Below are 20,011 nucleotides of genomic sequence, written 5' to 3' on the forward strand. Positions count from 1 at the left end.
AGATACATACACAGACACACACACACACACAGAAACAGATACATACACAGACACACACACACAGAAACAGATACATACACAGACACACACACATACAGAAACATACAGACAGACACACACACATACAGAAACAGATACATACACAGACACACACACACATACAGATACATACGCAGGCACATGCACCCAGGCACGTTTGGCACACACACAAACAGGGGACCCATAAATCAGCTATTTCAACAAAGCTGCCTCCTGCCTGCCTCAGTATATGTATGCCCAAAGAGCAGACCAGCCACAGCAGTGTCCCATCAATACTCTAAACAGAGTTCACACAAATCAGCCACTCTAAACGATTTGTATTGGTTTTCCCTGTGGCGTTGTAAGAGCTCTCTGGTAATAACAGAACATGACCCCTGATAAGGTAGTGTGTGTGTGTGTGTGTGTGTGTGTGTGTGTGTGTGTGTGTGTGTGTGTGTGTGTGTGTGTGTGTGTGTGTGTGTGTGTGTGTGTGTGTGTGCACGTGTCACATAACGAGCGGAGCAAAGCCTTCGGGACATGTTTAATCAAATCTACTCCTCAAACACGCGTCACACACACACACACACACACACACACAGTCAGTCCGTTTGTTTGTTTGTTTAATGCTGTGTTCTTTCGGTTTATCTTCTTTCCTCTCTAATCTCCAGGCAGTTTAGTGTTGGGGAGAGCCTTTGTGAGTTCTAATTGGTGCAGGTTCTGGGGTTGCCTTGGAAACCCTTTTGATAGGGTTCTCCGGAGGTCCACCAAAGTTTTGGTTATTGTATAGTATAACAAAACCAAACACTATACACAATATGACCTTATTATACAGTACACAATGTATAACCTTACTGTCACCACACTCAAGGTTTCAAAGTGGAGAGACATTTAAATGAACCAAGACATCAAATGGACAATAACGTGCAGCACTGCTTTGTCACAGCCATGATGATGTAACTAATGGCCAGTAGTGTGCAACGTTTTTGGTTCACCATAGGTTTGTAATGCAGCACGAGTCGATCCACCCAAATGAGAGATAGTATGGTCAGTACAACAACCTCAACTACATGACTGGCTATAGTGGCGCAGTGGTTCCAAGACACTGCATCTCAGTGCAAGAGGCGTCACTGCAGTACCTGGTTCAAATCCGGCTTTGATTGGGAGTCCCATAGGGCGGTGCCCAGTGTTATCCGGGGTAGGCCGTCATTGTAAATAAGAATTTGTTCTGAACTGTATTTCTACTTAGTTAAAGAGAAGCTACAGAGCTGATTTGAAATGACTACAATTCAAATGATATGACTGGAGTAATGATTTGTTGTTGAAACCTTTCCCAAATACTGAAGCATACTGTATGCCATTAGCTATCAGCAGTGAAGGGAGAAACGATATGCAGCACAGCTGCCTGGCTGTATCGTAAATGTAAGTACTCGTCAAATGAGATTCATCAAGGTTGAAGTGTGTGCTTTTAATAAGGTTACGTCAATTGTGGTAGAACCATAAAAGCGCTCCTGTGTGCACAGTCCTGGGTGTAATATAGAGAGGTCCATCCCATCCTGTTCTTTAACCTTTACTAAGGGGAGTGGAGATGAGAGACGGTTGTCAGACAGGAATACTAGAGTCTATAAAACAGGCACATTGAGTTGGAAAACGGGTAGACGACACGAATACACTAGAAAATACAATCACCCACTATTGTAGAGACAATCAATCCCCTCCTGGATAAAGATCCCTGCTGCGTTCATTGGTTTTGTGCGTCAAGTCATTCAGTTTTTTGTTGTTGTTGAAAGAAATGGCGCCCTATGTGTGCACTGCCGCTAATACCGTATCCCCCAGTATGGTACAGGGACGGTATGAAGGTATGGAAATATGGATACCGTCCTACCATTGCTCTGTGACTGAGAGAGTTGAGTAGAGCTCTACCCTTTCTCTGTGACTGAGAGAGTTGAGTAGAGCTCTACCCTTTCTCTGTGACTGTGAGAGTTGAGTAGAGCTCTACCCTTTCTCTGTGACTGTGAAAGTTGAGTAGAGCTCTACCCTTTCTCTGTGACTGAGGTTAGAGTCCTAACCTTTCTCTGTGACTGAGAGAGTTGAGTAGAGCTCTACCCTTTCTTTGTGACTGTGTGGGTAGAGTAGATTCCTATCCTGTTTCTGTGACTGAGGGTAGAGTAGAGTCCTACCCTTTTTCTGTGACTGTGAGGGTAGAGTCCTTCCCTTTCTCTGTGACTGTGAGGGTAGAGTAGATTCCTATCCTGTTTCTGTGACTGAGGGTAGAGTAGGGTCCTACCCTTTTTCTGTGACTGTGAGGGTAGAGTCCTACCCTTTCTCTGTAACTCTGAGCGTATAGGCCTACCCTTTCTCTGTGATTGTGAGAGTAAAGTAGAGTCCTACCCTTTCTCTATGACTGTGAGGGTAAAGTAGAGTCCCACCCTTTCTCTGTCACTGTGAGGGTAAAGTAGAGCTCTACCCTTTCTCTGTGACTGAGGGTAGAGTAGAGTCCTACCCTTTTTCTGTGACTGTGAGGGTAGAGTCATTCCCTTTCTCTGTGACTGTGAGGGTAGAGTAGATTCCTATCCTGTTTCTGTGACTGAGGGTAGAGTAGAGTCCTACCCTTTCTCTGTGATTGTGAGGGTAGAGTAGAGTCCTACCCTTTCTCTGTAACTCTGAGCATAGAGTCCTACCCTTTCTCTGTGATTGTGAGAGTAAAGTAGAGTCCTATCCTTTCTCTATGACTGTGAGGGTAAAGTAGAGCCCTACCCTTTCTCTGTGACTGTGAGGGTAGAGTAGAGCCCTACCCTTTCTCTGTGACTGTGAGGGTAGAGTAGAGCCCTGGCCTGTATCCTGATCACTGACTGCAGCTAACAGTTGATTACTGAGGCTGAATTAGGAAATGAACCAGCCTGCCACACGTTGATTCACCTACGGCGTCTGTCTGAAGAATATAAATAAGAAAAGTAATACCATAATCAACATTACCCTGGTTGACACATGACACACTCAGGCTACATCCTAATTGGCACCCTGTTCACTATTTAGTGCACTAGATTTGACCAGGGCACTACGGGCTCTGGTCAAAAGTAGTCCACTATAAAGGGAATAGGTTGGCTTTTTGGATGCAGCCTCCCTCTATTTCTGTTGAGAGATATTCTGAGACATACTGTCAGTTCACAGGCTCTCCATCTCACTGACATGTGCACTGCACTGCACTGTCTAGGGTCAATCACCCTCATAACATAATGTTTACGAGACAGGCAAATGGGGGCATGGAAATCAATACTGTCATAGCGTCATACATCAATGGAATACGAAACAGCTCTCTCTCACACACACACACACACACACACACACACACACACACACACACACACACACACACACACACACACACACACACACACACACACCAATAGCCTCGGAAATCCCTAACCTATATTGTTAACATTGTGGGAGCCAACCCCTCTGCCGAGGGAGGCACCAATGCAGGCACGCACGCACACACACACACAAACAGACACACACAACAGGCACACACACACACATCCGCACAAGCAAACGCAGGTACACACGTGCACACACTGATACACACTTAAAGGTCCAGAACAGTGAAAATCATGTTTTTCATGAAATTGGATGATATTTAGACGACACCAGTTCAAAGTAGTCAAGGTAAGCTTTCACAAGTACCAGCATGCTTGTGTTGTGACTGGACGCCATATTGTAAATTTAACGTAACACTATTTTCCGAAGAATAACAACATCCGACATCCGAGTCAATCATTGTGATTTGTTTTTATTTTTAACTTTTAATGCTATTTTATGTTTATTCAGAAAAAAATATACATGTCGTGATGTCTTATGTTTGTATTGTAATTTGAAATTTTATAAAGAAAGAGCCATATCTCAGACTGGTCAATAAAAAGAAAAGATTAAGATGGGCAAAAGAACACAGACATTGGACAGATGAACTCTGCAGAGAAGGCCAGCATCCCGGATTCGCCTCTTCACTGTTGACGTTGAGAATGGTGTTATGCGGGTACTATTCAATGAAGCTGCCAGTTGAGGACTTGTGAGGTGTCTGTTTCTCAAACTAGACACTCTAATGTACTTATCCTCTTGCTCAGTTGTGCCTCCCACTCCTCTTTCTATTCTGGTTAGAGACCGTTTGCACTGTTCTGTGAAGGGAGTAGGACACAGCGTTGTACGACATAGGACACAGCGTTGTTTCTTCAATTTCTGACTGACTAGTTTCAGAAGAAAGTTATTTGTTTCTGGCCATTTTGAGCCTGTAATCGAACCCACAAATGCTGATGCTCCAGATACACAAATAGTCTAAAGAAGGCCAGTTTATTGCTTCTTTAATCAGGACAACAGTTTTCAGCTATGATAATATAATTGCAAAGGGGCTTTCTAATGATCAATTAGCCTTTTAAAATGATAAACTTGGATTAGCTAACACAACATGCCATTGGAACACAGGAGTGATGATTGCTGATAATGGGCCTCTGTACGCCTATGTAGATATTCCATTAAAAATCAGCCATTTCCAGCTACAATAGTAACTTAAAACATTAACAATGTCTACACTGTATTTCTGATCAATTTGATGTTATTTTAATGGACAAAAAAAAAAGGTTATTTCAAAAGCATGGACATTTCTAAGTGACCACAAACCTTTGAATGGTAGTGTAAATATATATATTTTTTAATTAATTGGGTGGATGGGCTGCACTGAAAATTACAACCAAGTCACGAGTGTGCAGTGCACATTTTGAGAGAAGTTGCTCTATCTTTTGAAGGGATAACATTCGATGGGTATCGCCAGGAAGCAAATTCTGAAGACGGATGCTACAGCGTCATTGACTATTGATCTTGCAAGCGCTGACCATAACGTACGTTTCAGACTTTGATGAATCAGACACGGCAGCCAACATTTTGGCAAGACGGAGCTGCTCTTCCTCCCGGGGAAGGACTGCCCGTTCCATGATCTTGCCATCACGGTTGACAACTCCATTGTGTCCTCCTCCCAGAGCGCTAAGAACCTTGGCGTGATCCTGGACAACACCCTGTCGTTCTCAACTAACATCAAGGCGGTGGCCCGTTCCTGTAGGTTCATGCTCTACAACATCCGCAGAGTACGACCCTGCCTCACACAGGAAGCGGCGCAGGTCCTAATCCAGGCACTTGTCATCTCCCGTCTGGATTACTGCAACTCGCTGTTGGCTGGGCTCCCTGCCTGTGCCATTAAACCCCTACAACTCATCCAGAACGCCGCAGCCCGTCTGGTGTTCAACCTTCCCAAGTTCTCTCACGTCACCCCGCTCCTCCGCTCTCTCCACTGGCTTCCAGTTGAAGCTCGCATCCGCTACAAGACCATGGTGCTTGCCTACGGAGCTGTGAGGGGAACGGCACCTCAGTACCTCCAGGCTCTGATCAGGCCCTACACCCAAACAAGGGCACTGCGTTCATCCACCTCTGGCCTGCTCGCCTCCCTACCACTGAGGAAGTACAGTTCCCGCTCAGCCCAGTCAAAACTGTTCGCTGCTCTGGCCCCCAATGGTGGAACAAACTCCCTCACGACGCCAGGACAGCGGAGTCAATCACCACCTTCCGGAGACACCTGAAACCCCACCTCTTTAAGGAATACCTAGGATAGGATAAGTAATCCTTCTCACCCCCCCCCCCTAAAAGATTTAGATGCACTATTGTAAAGTGGCTGTTCCACTGGATGTCATAAGGTGAATGCACCAATTTGTAAGTCGCTCTGGATAAGAGCGTCTGCTAAATGACTTAAATGTAAATGTAAATATAATTTTGGGGAGATCGGGGGTTTGGAAAACATTGAGTCAAAATAGTTGCACAGATACCGGAACTTGTGAATTCAATTTACACTTTATTACAAACGTAACAGAGCCGAGCCCTTCTATGGAAAAGACTAAATTCTCATATTACAGAGTCCTGCCTTTATAGTATTCTGTCTTTGCATAATGTATAGAGCCCCCTCCCTCTATATGTAAATAGCTTATTTTGACCTTTCTCCACCATTATCTTTCCATCTCAGTTCTTGCTTGTTATTGACGCCCACATCTGACAGCTGTATAGGTTATAATGGTAGCGGGGCCCTGGTCCAATATGTTCCATTCCTTTATATAGCCATTCTGTCTCAGCTCTTCAAAGTGGACAGTCTTAACACGGCCTGCTAATATTGGAGTCATGTGTTTTGCATGTGTTTTGCTACCACAGAGGGGCTGATGTTAATTCATGCCACTGTGGCTGCGGCTGCTTTGACTTGTTAAAAGTATATTTTCTGTCACACACCTGTTAGTCACTGTACAGTTTTTGTTCCTCCATCCCCAAGCCCCGTACATCGAGTCTGAGATGAAGGAATGTGGTCCACAAAAGGAGTTGCGGTGTGTAAAACGTTAGCATCTGTAATTTACCCCTGAAAAAAATATATATATATTTTGCCCTTCAAGTGTGTGGGTTGTGTTCTGACAGTTGATGTAGCTGGTGTCACTGGGGCTAATCACTATCCCTCTCCTTGTGTCTTTCCACTGTCATCAAGCAGTAATGATAGACATTTCAGAAAACCAGCTTTCCATAAAGGTGAAGGGGGATTTGATGTGAAGCCTGTGAAGACATAGGATAGGAATCTACTCTACCCTCACAGTCACAGAGAAAGGGAAGGACGAGGTGACCCTTGACCCACAACAGTATGTAGGGAAGCTGCGCAAGCAGTCCATCCCAGGAGCAGTCCATCCCAGGACCCCTGTTTTCCCAGTGTGAGACGCCTGACAAGGAGGAGGCTGTAGCTGGATTTGTCTCCCAAGTGGTTGACTGACAGCTGTTTGATAGGAGCGGGGGTACATGGGTCCTTCTCCTCTCCCGCTTCCCTCCCCATCAATCTCTGTAGTTGGTTGATTTCCCTAAAGCCTAACGCCTGGATCACACCGGCAGCTTAAATGCGCAAAATGGAACGCAGCAGCAACATCTGGATAAGTGTGCAACAAAAGAAAAACATTCCCCTTCTGCTACCATTTCTGTCAAGCCGTCTACGCAGACAGTTTGACGACATATACGTTTGATAGATCCAACGTTATGCACCACACAGAACGCACTGCAACTGAATGTACTTCTGGTGCATCAAAACGCAATGATGCTGTCAGTGTGATCAAGGCGTAAGTAATCCACTTTTACGTGATCTGACATGACATTTTGTTACTTTGCATAGTTTTTTTTTCAAGCATTCGGATGGGACATGAGTGTTACAAATTGTAAGAATCAATGGGTCCTGCACACTGTCGAGGGCCTATATCAGGCTTACGGCTCTAATTATTATTATTTTTACATTTAAAATGACGTCTCAACATTATTTATCACCTTTATTTCTCATGAGTGTTCACGTTGATCAATATTTCAGCTATGCTGGCCTATTGTAAATGATCAAATAAATGTATGATCAATACATAAAACTCTGAGCAAATTGCCATTTATAATGCTAATGCAGAGGCACCAATAAATGGTCCAGTACACTTATTGTATGCTGTTTTCATGTATACTGAACAAAAATATAAACCCAACATGCAACAATTTCTAAGATTTTACTGAGTTACAGTTCATATTATGAACTTTAACTCAGTCAAATCTTAGAAATTGTTGCATGTTGCGTATTCCCTGTCATGTGAAATCCATAGACTGGGGCCTAAATGAATTTATTTCAATTGACTGATTACCTCATATGAGGAGTCAATTTAAATTATTTTCTCATATTATCAGTCAATTGAAATGGATTTCACATGACTGGGAATACAGATATGCATCTGTTGGTCACATTTACCTTAACAAAACAAAAAGTAGGGGAGTGGATCAGAAAACCAGTCAGTATCTGGTGTGACCATTTGCCTCATATAGCAAGACACATGTCCTTCGCATCGAGTTGATCGGACTGTTGATTGTGGCCTGTGGAATGTTGTCCCACTCCTCTTAATGGCCGTGGGAAGTTGCTGAATATTGACGGACACTGGAACACACTGTGGTACACGTCGATCCAGAGCATCCCAAACATGCTCAATGGGTCTGGTGAGTATGCAGGCCATGGACGAACTGGGATATTTTCAGCTTCCAGAAATTGTGTACAGATTCTTGCGAAATGGGGCCATGCGTTGTCATGCTGAAACATGAGGTGATGGCGGCTGATGAATGGCACGACAATGGGCCTCAGGGTCTCGTAAAGGTATCTCTGTGCATTCAAATTGCCATCGGTAAAATGCAATTGTGTCCACTGTCCGTAGCTTATGCCTGCCCATACCATAACCCCACCGCCACCATGGGGTACTCTGTTCACAACTTTGACATCAGCAAATCGCCCACACGACACCATACTTGTGGTCTGAGGTTGTGAGTCCGGACGTACTGCCAAATTCTCTAAAACGACATTGGAGGCGGCTTATGGTAGAAAAGGGGTACATTCAATTATCTGGCAACAGCTCTGGTGGACATTCATGTAGTCAGCATGCAAATTGCACGCTCTCTCAACACTTGAGACATCTGTGGCATTGTGTTGTGTGACAAAACTTAATATTTTAGAGTGGCCTTTTATTGTCCCCAGCACAAGGTGCACCTGTGTAATGATTTAATCAGCTTCTTGACATGCCACACCTGTCAGGTGGATGGATTATCTTGGCAAATGAGAAATGCTCACAAACAGGGATGCAAACAAATGTGTGCATGAAGTTTGAGAGAAATAAGCTTTTTGTGCATATGGAACATTTCTGGGATCTTTTATTTCAGCTCATGAAACATGGGACCAACACTTTACATGTTATGTTTATATTTTAGTTCAGTGTGGTTACAAAACATTAGAAATGCAATTGTGTATTACTGCTGTTTGTCTGATATCCAACCTGTGATCAGCTCGTTGACCATGAGAGTATTTTGCACAGAAAATGGGTTGAGGCAAACTACTTAGTCAATTCTTTCCCTTTGTTGGTTATTGGGGTCAGTTAGGATGGGGCCTGAGAAGAAAGATAATCCGATAGGGATAGCCAGGCCCTACCTACGCACTAAAAAGGGCCATGCATGCACAGTAAAACAACACAGCATCATATTTCAAATTATACCTGGTTTGGATGCACTTGAACATAATTAGAAAAAGTGTTCATTTCCAACGATGTTGGGTAGCACTGCAATGGCACCCCTAAATTAGGTTATTACCGTAATTGCGTCGCAACAGGGTCACCAATGACGGGTTATTATGGGCGATTTGGTGACGCGACTCTCACAGCTGCGGAGGAATGGAGAGGGGGAGTCATGGAGTCGATCCTTTCGGTTTCTATTACGATGAACAGGCAAATGAAACTTCGACTTTATTCACTCACAACCTGTACTTCCCATAGCTCCGTGAAATTGGCGACATTAACGGGTCCAAATCGCGCGAATATCTTCAAAATAAAAGTTTTATTTTGAACACAATATCACAAATTGTAGGTAGCCTTTGACTATTGGATGTAATGCAGACCTTGAAATATTTTCAAAAAGCAGACATTGAATATCACTTTGAGCATGTTTAGGTTATGAATTCAATGTTGGATGGTATATCAATACAGAGGAAGGAAACCGCTCACTATTTTGCAACAAGGCACTAAAGTAATATTGCAAAAAAATGTTTCAAAGCAATAAACTTTTTGTCCTGAATACAAAGTTTTATATTACTGAGTAACTACCACATTTTCAAACGTAGTGGTGGCTGCATCATGTTTTGGGTAAGCTTGTAATCGTTAAGGACTGGGGAGTTTTTCAGGATAAAAAAAAAGAAACGGAGGCCTCCCGAGTGGCGCAGCAGTCTAAGGCACTGCATCGCAGTGTTGTGGCGTCACTACAGCCTGGGGTTTGATCCCAGGCTGTGTCATTACCGGCCGTGACTGGGAGTCCCATAGTGCAGCACACAATTGGCTCAGCATCGTCCGGGTTAGGGGAGTGTTTGGCCCGGGGGACTTTACTTGGCTCATCGCGCTCTAGCAACTTCTTGTGGTGGGCAGGGTGCCTGAAGGCTGACTTTGGTGGTCAGTTGAATGCCGTTTCCTCCGACACATTAGTGCGGCTGGCTTCCGGGTTAAGCGAGCGGGTGTTAAGAACCGCAGTTTGGCGGGTCATGTTTCAGAGGACGCATGACCCGACCTTCGCCTCTCCCGAGCCCGTTGGGGAGTTGCAGCAATGAGACAAGTTCGTAATCATAAAATTGGGGGGGAAATTATTTTAAAAAAACAGAATGGAGCAAAATCCTAGAGGAAAACCTGGTTCTGTCTGCTTTCACCAGACACTGGGAGATTAATTCACCTTTGAACAGAACAATAACCTTTAGGCCAAATCTACACTGGAGTTGCTTATCAAGACGACAGTGAATGTTCCAGAGTGGCTGAGTTACAGTTTTGACTTAAATATGCTAGAAAATCTATGCCAAGCAGTGGTGATTTTAGCATGCAAATCTTGGTGGGGCAAAAAAATGACATCATTATGCATGCCAGCAAAGCCGCTACACAACAATAAACAATACATTAATTGCACTATAACGGTGACTGTTAGGGCCTACATAAAGCTGTCCAACAGCAGAGTCCTAACAGCAGTCCCAACATCTTACCACTGCTACACCTGGCTATCAGCGAAGCCTTGTCTGGCAGTGAAACAATTCATTCAGCTTCATTTACTGCCTTTTTGAAAAACATATGTGGTTCCTGACCATTTAGATATACGAACTATGGCATAAGGGAAGGACAAGCGGATAAGAGGCAAACCGTCATTTTGATTAAGACATTAATGAGCGAGTTAGGATGGACGTCAATATAACTATTGGTTCAGCACTTTTGAAATGTACAGCGACAGATTTCAGAACATGGGCCGTTCTTACATTGTTCTCCCTGTACACCAAGTCAGAACCGTAGGATAAATAGCGGTGCATATAAGCAGACAATGAAAGCTCTTACAATATTCAATGATTACATTTCTCTAAAACAGGCTATATTGTGCACCACAAATTCAGAACAGTAGGCAAAATGAAGAGGGGAAAAGGGACCAAATTACCAGTGTGAGGCACATGGGCTACTAACAGGTTAATACACAACATACACTTAGTATTACTTGCTTAGCTACAGTATACATACAGTACTGTGCAAAAGTTTTAGGCAGGTGTGAAAAAAATGCTGTAAAGTAAGAATGGTTTCAAAATAAATATTTATCAATTAACTAAATGCAAAGTGAGTGAACAGAAGAAAAATCTACATCAAATCCATATTTTGTGTGACTACTTCAAAACAGCATCAATTCATCTAGGTACACTTGCACAAAGTCAGGGATTTTGTAGGAACATAGTCAGGTGTATGATTAAACAATTATACCAAACAGGTGCTAATGATCATCAATTCAATATGTAGGTTGAAACACAATCATTAACTGAAACATAAACAGCTGTGTTGGAGGAAGAAAACTGGGCGAGGAACAGCCAAACTCAGCTAACAAGGTGAGGTTGCTGAAGACAGTTTACTGTCAAAAGTCATACCCCATGGCAAGACTGAGCCCAGCAACAAGACACAGGGTAGTTATACTGCATCAGCAAGGTCTCTCCTAGGCAGACATTTCAAGGCAGACAGAGGTTTCCAGATGTGCTGTGCAAGCTCTTTTGAAGAAGCACAAAGAAACAGGCAACGTTGAGAACCGTAGACACAGTGGTCGGCCAAGGAAACTTACTGCAGCAGATGAAAGACACATTGTGCTTACTTCCCTCCGCAATCGGAAGATGTCCAGCAGTGTCATCAGCTCAGAATTGTCAGAAAACAGTGGGACCCTGGTACACCCATCTACTGTCTGGAGAAGGCTGTTAAGAAGTGGCCTTCACAGAAGACTCACGGCCAAAAAGCAATACCTCCGATGTGGAAACAAGGCCAATTTTAAATGCATTCCAGGTGACTACCTTATGAAGCTGGTTGAGAGAATGCAAAGAGTGTGCAAAGCTGTTATCAAGTCAAAGGCTGGCTATTTGAAGAATCTCAAAAATAAAATATATTTTTATTTGTTTAACACTTTTTGGGGGGGTTACTACGTGATTCCATATGTGTTATTTCATAGTTTTGATGTCTTCACTATTATTTTGCAATGTAGAAAATAGTAAAAATAAAGAAAAACCCTTGAATGAGTAGGTGTTATAACTTTTGACAGGTAGTGTATGTTGCATTTGCTATAGGCCTATTGTTAACCTTTTTGTTGGTGACACTTTGATATCTTGACAATATGCAGCTGTTTAAAGGGCAAATCCACAGTTGAAACAATAACAAAATGGACACCCCACCTCTGTTTGGGTAAAAAGCTGAGGGATGGGCCTGAAGAAATGTAACCACTCTCTCAGATACATATTATTTGAACCATGTTATGAGACTGACTATACTATAAACCATCTAGTTTTTCAAAAGTATCTGTAATCTGATTACAATACTTTTGTTGGTAATGTAACGGATTACAGTTACCGTTTACATTTAATGTTTGCAAACATTGGAGAAAAACAAGCTTATATTTTGGGTTCTCATGGAGTGCGACAGTTAATATAAACTCAGGCATTTATAAGTTATATTATATATATATATATATATATATATATATACCCATTGATTCTTGAGGAATATAACTTATAAATGCCTCATGAGTTTAAATTAACTGTCACAATTTATAAACCCAAAGATTGGATGTAACAACTACAGATTACCCCTTTACGTATATCAAAAGTGTGCGCGTTTGAGCATGTGTCCATTAGGACTATCGAGAAAAGAAATGTATATCAGCATGAATTATATTGACCAAATAAAAGCCCCATTTGTATTCGATAGCCTGGGATCCTATGCGGACTATGTAGCTGTTGCATGAGCGCATTATTCACTGGCTGTCCACTAGTTTAAAAAACAATGATTGATAGGCAGTTTAAACCTCTTGAATTCAACCATTATTGGGTTCAAATACACATTTAGACTTGTGAACAGCCATCGACAGCAACCACAATCCCTAGGCGCAAATAGCTAAATGAGAGAGCAGCAGTGTGATTCACGTCAATTCGTTATGTAGATATCAATAATACGTGATCTCCGTAGACTACATCACTGCTGTCATCCTTACCTCCAAGCGATTATTCAAATTGGATAATGTTTGGATGCCGACAGCAGTCGCACCATTGTTCAGACATAACTTGGACTGTAGCCTACAAAAGCCTATTCCTGCTCTTTTCCCTCGATCCATCAAACACATTTGGTGTATCATAGTGGTCTGATTTGTAGTCAGACTCGCTTAGGTGGAAGAAATTTACATTTGCTCATTTTTTCAATGGTGATTTGAATGTCATTGAGAAAACAGAAGTGTAAAATGTTTTTTTTTCCGCAAACATCCTTTCTGAATTTAAAAGTAATCATCGAAGTAACCATCTAGTTTTTCAAAAGTATCTGGAATCTGATTACAATATTTTTGTTGGTAACGTAACCGATTACAGTTACCGTTTTTTGGTAATCCGTTACTCCCCAACCCTGCTAACGCGTTAGTTCTATTAGCTATGCTGACTATGACGTTACTTTAGCTAATATCAATCCCTCCAGGATTCCGCGATCGCATAATTCAATGCAAAAGCAACCAACCGAGCGCATTTTATGCGAGAGCTCGCATTGTTGACCAATCCCCGCACGTTTGGCGCATAATGGGTCCAATCGAAACCGGGTTCGTAATTTTGATCATTTACTGCACTGTTACGGTGGAAAACGGCCCAATCCAACCACATGTGAACAAAGTTTTTTTTCTCCTGGCCTGTCAGCGTATTCGCTTGCGAAGATGATGGGTGATTGTTGATGGCTGGCAGGCAGGCAGTACAGTGAATAGAAATCAATCTCATTTGCCAACTAAAATAACGTGCGAAACCATTTCCAAATGTTTTTGAAAACAAGAGAAAGTGGACAATAAACATTAACTTCGAATCAGCAAAGCACATGAGAATGTCAGAACAGTTCCCACAGCAGCGGCAGATTATCATGATTGAAGTGGTAGCAGGGAAGAAAGAATCAAGGTGAGTGGCGTTTTACTCAGCGAACATTGGCTTCAGTAGGATGGCCGGCACTCTGCTCTCCCCTCCCCAGTCTGTCTATGGAGAGCGCTGCTCAAAGCACTGAGTGCAATTGATCCGTTTTGCTGTTAACTCTCTAAAAGTTAATACGGATCACGAAAGCACAATCTTTCCGGATTTAAAATTGTAATACGGTTTTAAAAGTACATAACCACAATACACTATTTTTACGTTTTCTGTTTTTTTTTTCTTTCAGAAAATAATCACAATCAAGTATTTTGAAGACAATTTATTGGAAAGAAATATCGATCCTCAAATGGAAAGCGATTGATCAGCTTTGAATATATTCGTTTTTTAGAGAGAGAGTGAATGGGAGGTGCATCTCCTGTTGATAGCAAGCCCCAAACATGGAGAGGAATGTGAGAGTGAATTATGACAGAGCTGTTTGTTCAGGAACATAAACTAAATTCAACACTTTAGATGTTTCTAATAGTTTTTGTATGATGTATTCTGCTTAAAATCGTCCTAAAACTGTGCACATTACTTTTTATTGCTTTATATGAAATTAACGTGAAAAAACCCCATTGCAAAATGTATTGTAGAATTTCAGAAAAGCTGCCTCAAAATCAAGCATTTTCGGCCGTCACTGCTCGTTCTGAAGGCACTGTAAATGGATCCTAGCCTCCCACGCAGGCCTCTTTCTGTCCCTAACACAAAAACTGAAATAAAATCATAAAAACCAAGTAGTTTTTTAAACTAAAACTTTTGATCAAATCTCGTAAAGTGGATCTGAAAACTCTGAAATTAAACTGATTTCCAAATCAAAGTCGTAAAAATAATAACGATAAAAACACCTTGGTATGAATTGGCCTTGAGAGGAGAGACCGTGTAAGGAGTTGTGAAGCCCCGGCTAACCAGTACCTCTCAGCCAAGTCCTCTGAACTTCCTGACCTCCATTTTGACTGTGGGGTGGTGGATAGTGAGCGCAGAATGTCCGACTGGAGGGCAGAGGGACCCACAAAGAAGACAAAATCATGAGCATGGTTCAGCAGTTACACAAATGTGAGATTCAGTTTGCAATGCCTGGAGGTGTATGTTGAAACAGCACGTTCCAGTATGTTTGTGAGCGGTGAATGTGTGTTTCTCGCCATGCAGACGATGGGCTCTAGCAGCTTGTTGCTAGGCACATCCATCCATGGAAAGCACGGTGTAAGAAGTCAATTGACTCTTGGCACAGGATGGCCCTCGCACTTATAGTACCATCACGAACAAAAAAACTTGTATCTTAAATCTCCTCAGTAGTAGAGAAAAAATAAACACTTACTATATCATGTGTAAAAGTGACCCTTTTGAAGTGTGTGGCTGACTGTACTTTCCTGACAGGCTGAATGAGGGCATCTCGTACGAGTATGCTAATGTTGGCCCCAGAGTAGCCTTCTGTCTTTTTGGCGAGTGTACGCAGGTCTGCGTCACTCAGGCTGTGAGTCGTGTTGCCCAGGTGCAGCCGGAACATCTGATGTCAATGTGCTTGAAGACGTTATTCCAGATGAAGGAATGGTAGCTCTCTGGGTGATTTCCTAGGAATACTTGCATAGTTTGTTTAGAATGTAAACGGTCGTCAGTGGTGACAGATTTGGGCAGAAAAAATTATTTTATGAGGTCAATCCATGGTGTGACACTGGAGCTTATTAGGAGAGGTTCTGAGGATACTAAAATGCCCCTCTTGTATGGTGACAACTTCCCCACAAAAGGGCTTTATTACAGACAGGAAGACTCCTCAGTTTCATCTGCTGTCTGGGTGGCTGGTCTCAGACGATTCCGCAGGTGAAGAAGCCAGATGTGGAGGTCCTGAGCTGGTCTGGTTACACGTGGTCTGCAGTTGAGGCTGGTTGGACATACTGCCAAATTCTCTAAAATGACGTTGGCGGCGTCTTATGGTAGAGAAATGAACATTCAATTCTCTGGAAACTGCTCTGGTGGAAATTCCTACAGTCAGCGTGTCAATTGCACACTCCCTCAACTTGTGGCATTTGTGGTGTCAAAACAGCACATTTTAGTGTCATTTTATTGTCCCCACCACAAGGTGCACCTGTGTAATGCTGTTTAAATCAGCTTCTTGATATGCCACACCTGTCAGGTGAATGGATTGTCTTGGCAAAGGACAAATGCTCACTAACAGGGATGCAAACACATTTGTGAGAGAAATAAGCTTTTTGTGCAAATGGAAATTTCAGGGATCTTTTATTTCAGCTCATGAAACATGGGACCAACACCTTTACATGTCCATTTATATTTTTGTTACGTATATATAGATTATTTTTTCAATAAATGTATGTTTATGTAACTTTAAACAATATTTGTTTTGTGATTTTTAAATCAGAAAAACGTTCTATAACAACCAAGTAACATTTCGTCAGGTGGACTTTTATTTAGAAAATTTGCCGTATGACCTTAATGTCGCTACGTTCACAATGCTATTTCCCATGTCACCAGTTGGGTTTAATGAATTTGGTTTCAATTGCTAGGTTGTGCGTAGCTACTTCTATTTTGGGGTTAGAATTTACACCTATTCCGCGATGGCAGACAAGGAAGAAGAGAGAACCCGTATCTGTGACCAGTGGTGAGACAATTAAAACATTTGAATATAAAAAAAAGTGTTTTAAAAGTTGAAAACAAACCATCAAAGTAGTGGATATTCTTCAGCATGAATTTGAAGGATATACATCGGCTACTCGTTTTTCTAAAGACAGTTTGTTGAGTGTTCACTTCATAATAACATACATTGTCAATAATATTGACTGGGCTACCATAATTTCAGGTTGAGCCATTTGTCAATACATGGCATGAAATCCTAGACTAGAATCTTTGAAAGTGAAAATGCTTGCACAGACCACAGTAGAGCTGGCCTTCACATTCTCTTCAGCTCTATGTTCAGTTTGTTCAGACCATACATCAAACACACACACCAAAGTACCACATTTTCATATTTGAGTAAAATTAAAAAAAGATACCAAGGTAGAAAATTACTCAAGTGAAGTCACTCAGTAAAATACTACTTGAGTAATTTTTTAAAAGTATTTGGTTTTAAATATACTTAAGTATCAAAAGTAAATGTAACTGCTAAAATATGAAGGGAAAGGGGGATACCTCGTCAGTTGTACAACTGAATGCATTCAGCTGAAATGTGTCTTCTGCATTTAACCCAACCCCTCTGAATCAGAGAGGTGCGGGTGCTGCCTTAATCAACATCCACATCTGGGCCTGGGGAACAGTGAATATATATATATATATATATATATATGTTCAAGTATCAAAAGTCAAATTAGAAATAGCTTATACCTTATAAAGCAAACTAGACAGCATCATTTTCCTGTTTAATTTTATTTACAGATAGCCAGGGACATGCTCAAACACTCAGTCATAATTTACAAATTAAGCATTTGTGTTTAGTGAGTCCGCCAGATCAGAGGCAGTAGGGATGACTAGGGATATTCTGTTGATAAGTGGGTGAATTAGACAATTTTCTTGTCCTGCTAAGCATTCAAAATGTAATGAGTACTTTTGGGTGTCAGGGAAAATGTAGTAAAAAATACATTTTAATTAGGAATGAAGTGAAAGTAAAAGTTGTCAAATATAAATAGTAAAGTACAACTACTTTCAAGTATTTTTTACTTAAGTACTTTAAACCACTGCAAACACAAGTTTGTGGTCTTGTGGCGCCTCTAACACTTCTTCGGTGCTCGTGTTCAACTGTCAGTCACAAGGAGGTGGCTGTGTCAAACTTTGCCTTGCACGAGTCCCACTGCCAGCGGTTCCTATGCCTGTGTCCAGACTGTGATGAGCCGGTTCCCAGAGAGCTATTGGAGCAGCACCATCAGAACCAGCACAGCCAGGTAAACCACTGCTGTAATGAAACCAGGATCACTTCCAAATACTTGAGTAGATGTTGAGGGATCAAGGCCCTCGATTTTGTATATTTTCAATATATTGTCGCTCTGTCACTTGCACAGGTGAAGTGCACCAATTGCGACAAAAAGGTGGAGAGTTGCCAGCTCCTGGACCATGAGGTGAGACTATTCAACGGTCACCGGCATTGCCATACACACACACCATGATGATGCCGTTTCAGTAAAAGAAGTTAGTTCCTCTACATGATCGTTATAGTCAAACTGTAATTGAGTCTCTCTCTGTCGGACTAGTGTAAGGCAAGGCTGCAGCGCTGTGAGTTCTGCCCGGTGGAGCTGCCGCTGTCGGCCATGGCGGAGCACAGCTTGGCGTGTGGCAGTCGCACCGAGCGCCGCTCCGACTGCGGACGCTACATCACCCTGAGGGACCAGCCGGAGCATGGTCAGATCTGCCCTGACCTCAATGCTCCCGATAACCCCTCCAACGGTGAGGCTAACCCCTACAGTTCAAGTTGATTTGCCATTTCTAATATTCAACACATTGGAAAATGGGAAATCATAATCACTATAGAGTCAGATGAGATTGATACTCTGGTTTTCAATGTTATGTTATATTCAAACTGTTTTCTGGATGCAGGCAGGCGAACAGCAGTGGTTTGCAGGAGCTGTACGAGGTCCTTCCCATTGGAGGAGATGGCGGAACATCAGGTATGTTCTTATTCAACAGCATGAACCCAAGTCATCGTCGTCAGATCACTCCTCCTTGTTTTGCCCGTTTCCGGTACCTATATAAAGCCTACTTCTGGACAAACAAGTATTCTCAATGCATTCTCCATGGAAAGAGGTTAGTGTTTAAATCATTTGTTCCATTCTCTTCCCCCCACTGACTAGCTGGAGTGTGACCACACATCAGAGGAGTCTAAAGGTGATGATGATGATGGCAGCCACAAACAGGAGCAGGCCAGTCCTCGTTTGACCAGTTCTATGAAGTCTACATTGTTCTCAGCCCAAGGCAAGAGGCAGGAGGGGAAGTTGACCAGATCAGCACCTGTCCCCACTGTCACCTGGCTCTCCCCGTAGTCACACTACGATGGCATGAGGTACGGCTCTGTCCCAAAAACACAGTACCCTTCTGTGTTGGGTCAATTCCATTTCACTTCATTCTCCAACCCTGGAATTGACCCAAAACCCTGGTCCCCTTTTAATAATTTGGAGTGATGAAAAATATCTTTTTTTTTTTCTCCTTTCAGGTCAAATGTCAGATCCATGTCAACTTCAAATGAGAAACGCGCTCAGAACCTCTGAAGGAACACTCCATGGTGAATTGGCATAGTGGAGGACAAGTTATTTGTGATTTATTTGAGCAAATTGCAAGTTATTTTTCACAGAAAATCTGTATTTGAGGCAGTTGAGTTATTTCTGGTGATTGGATGGGTTGGGTAATAGTAAGAGATGATGACTTATTACATTAGTCAGGATTCTTCTCTCTACAAGAGGACAAGAATCCTATTTTTACCATTGTTGTATAATTAAGCAATAAACCCATGAGGTTATTAGTGCAGTAAAGATATATGTTTTGTCATACCTGTGGTGTACATTCTCATATGCCACGGCTGTCAGTCAATCACCATTCAGGGCTCGAACCACCCAGTTTATAATACATTGTTTACAACAGAAATACAGTATGTTCTGAAAATGGGAATGTTTTCTCCATTAAAGTTGTACATTTTAATATTGGTTTACAAATGTACATAACTGATTTATCAACAAAAAATAAATCGCTGTAATGCACACACAAGATTACATTTTTTCATAATAGGTCCAAATGCTGTGAGCGTTTTATCTTCTCCTATTGTGATGTCACAAGGTGTCCCTTTGGTTTCACGGTAACAACAATAAAAGCTATGAAGGTTCCAGAACTTCAGTTTTGGTGTCAGTCATTTCTTAGGTGACAAGTGGGACACATTGATGGTGACCCAACAGACACAAGCATGTGTCCTCTGCTTCTCTGTGG

At 42.2% G+C, this 20,011-nt stretch overlaps 1 protein-coding gene across 2 annotated transcripts; it reads left to right on the top strand.

Moving 5' to 3' along the window:
- Positions 1-13,728: 13,728 nt before the first annotated feature.
- LOC118384880 (XIAP-associated factor 1-like) lies at positions 13,729-19,916 on the top strand. 2 transcript variants are annotated; one of them, XM_035771570.2, is made up of 7 exons: positions 13,729-14,095; positions 17,850-17,985; positions 18,103-18,159; positions 18,292-18,484; positions 18,635-18,705; positions 18,889-19,097; positions 19,248-19,916. In XM_035771570.2, exons 1-6 carry the CDS (start codon positions 14,019-14,021, stop codon positions 19,075-19,077), a joined length of 723 nt encoding a protein of 240 aa, XP_035627463.2. In that variant the 5' UTR covers positions 13,729-14,018; the 3' UTR covers positions 19,078-19,097; positions 19,248-19,916. The 2 variants fall into 2 exon arrangements, with proteins under 2 accessions (XP_035627463.2, XP_035627471.2); XM_035771578.2 differs by lacking the exon at positions 13,729-14,095 and adding an exon at positions 16,545-16,712.
- The last annotated feature ends 95 nt before the right edge of the window (positions 19,917-20,011 follow it).

The sequence above is a fragment of the Oncorhynchus keta genome, chromosome 1 (assembly GCF_023373465.1).
Source record: "Oncorhynchus keta strain PuntledgeMale-10-30-2019 chromosome 1, Oket_V2, whole genome shotgun sequence".
In the NCBI taxonomy this organism is placed as follows: Eukaryota; Metazoa; Chordata; class Actinopteri; order Salmoniformes; family Salmonidae; genus Oncorhynchus; species Oncorhynchus keta.

Excerpts from the sequence above, each read along its gene's own strand:
- LOC118384880 (XM_035771570.2), top strand. The coding sequence starts at position 14,019 with ATGAGAATGTCAGAACAGTTCCCACAGCAGCGGCAGATTATCATGATT. Across the intron at positions 17,986-18,102 it reads ATCAGAACCAGCACAGCCAG|GTGAAGTGCACCAATTGCGA; the intron begins GTAAACCACTGC and ends TCACTTGCACAG. Across the intron at positions 18,160-18,291 it reads GCCAGCTCCTGGACCATGAG|TGTAAGGCAAGGCTGCAGCG; the intron begins GTGAGACTATTC and ends CTGTCGGACTAG.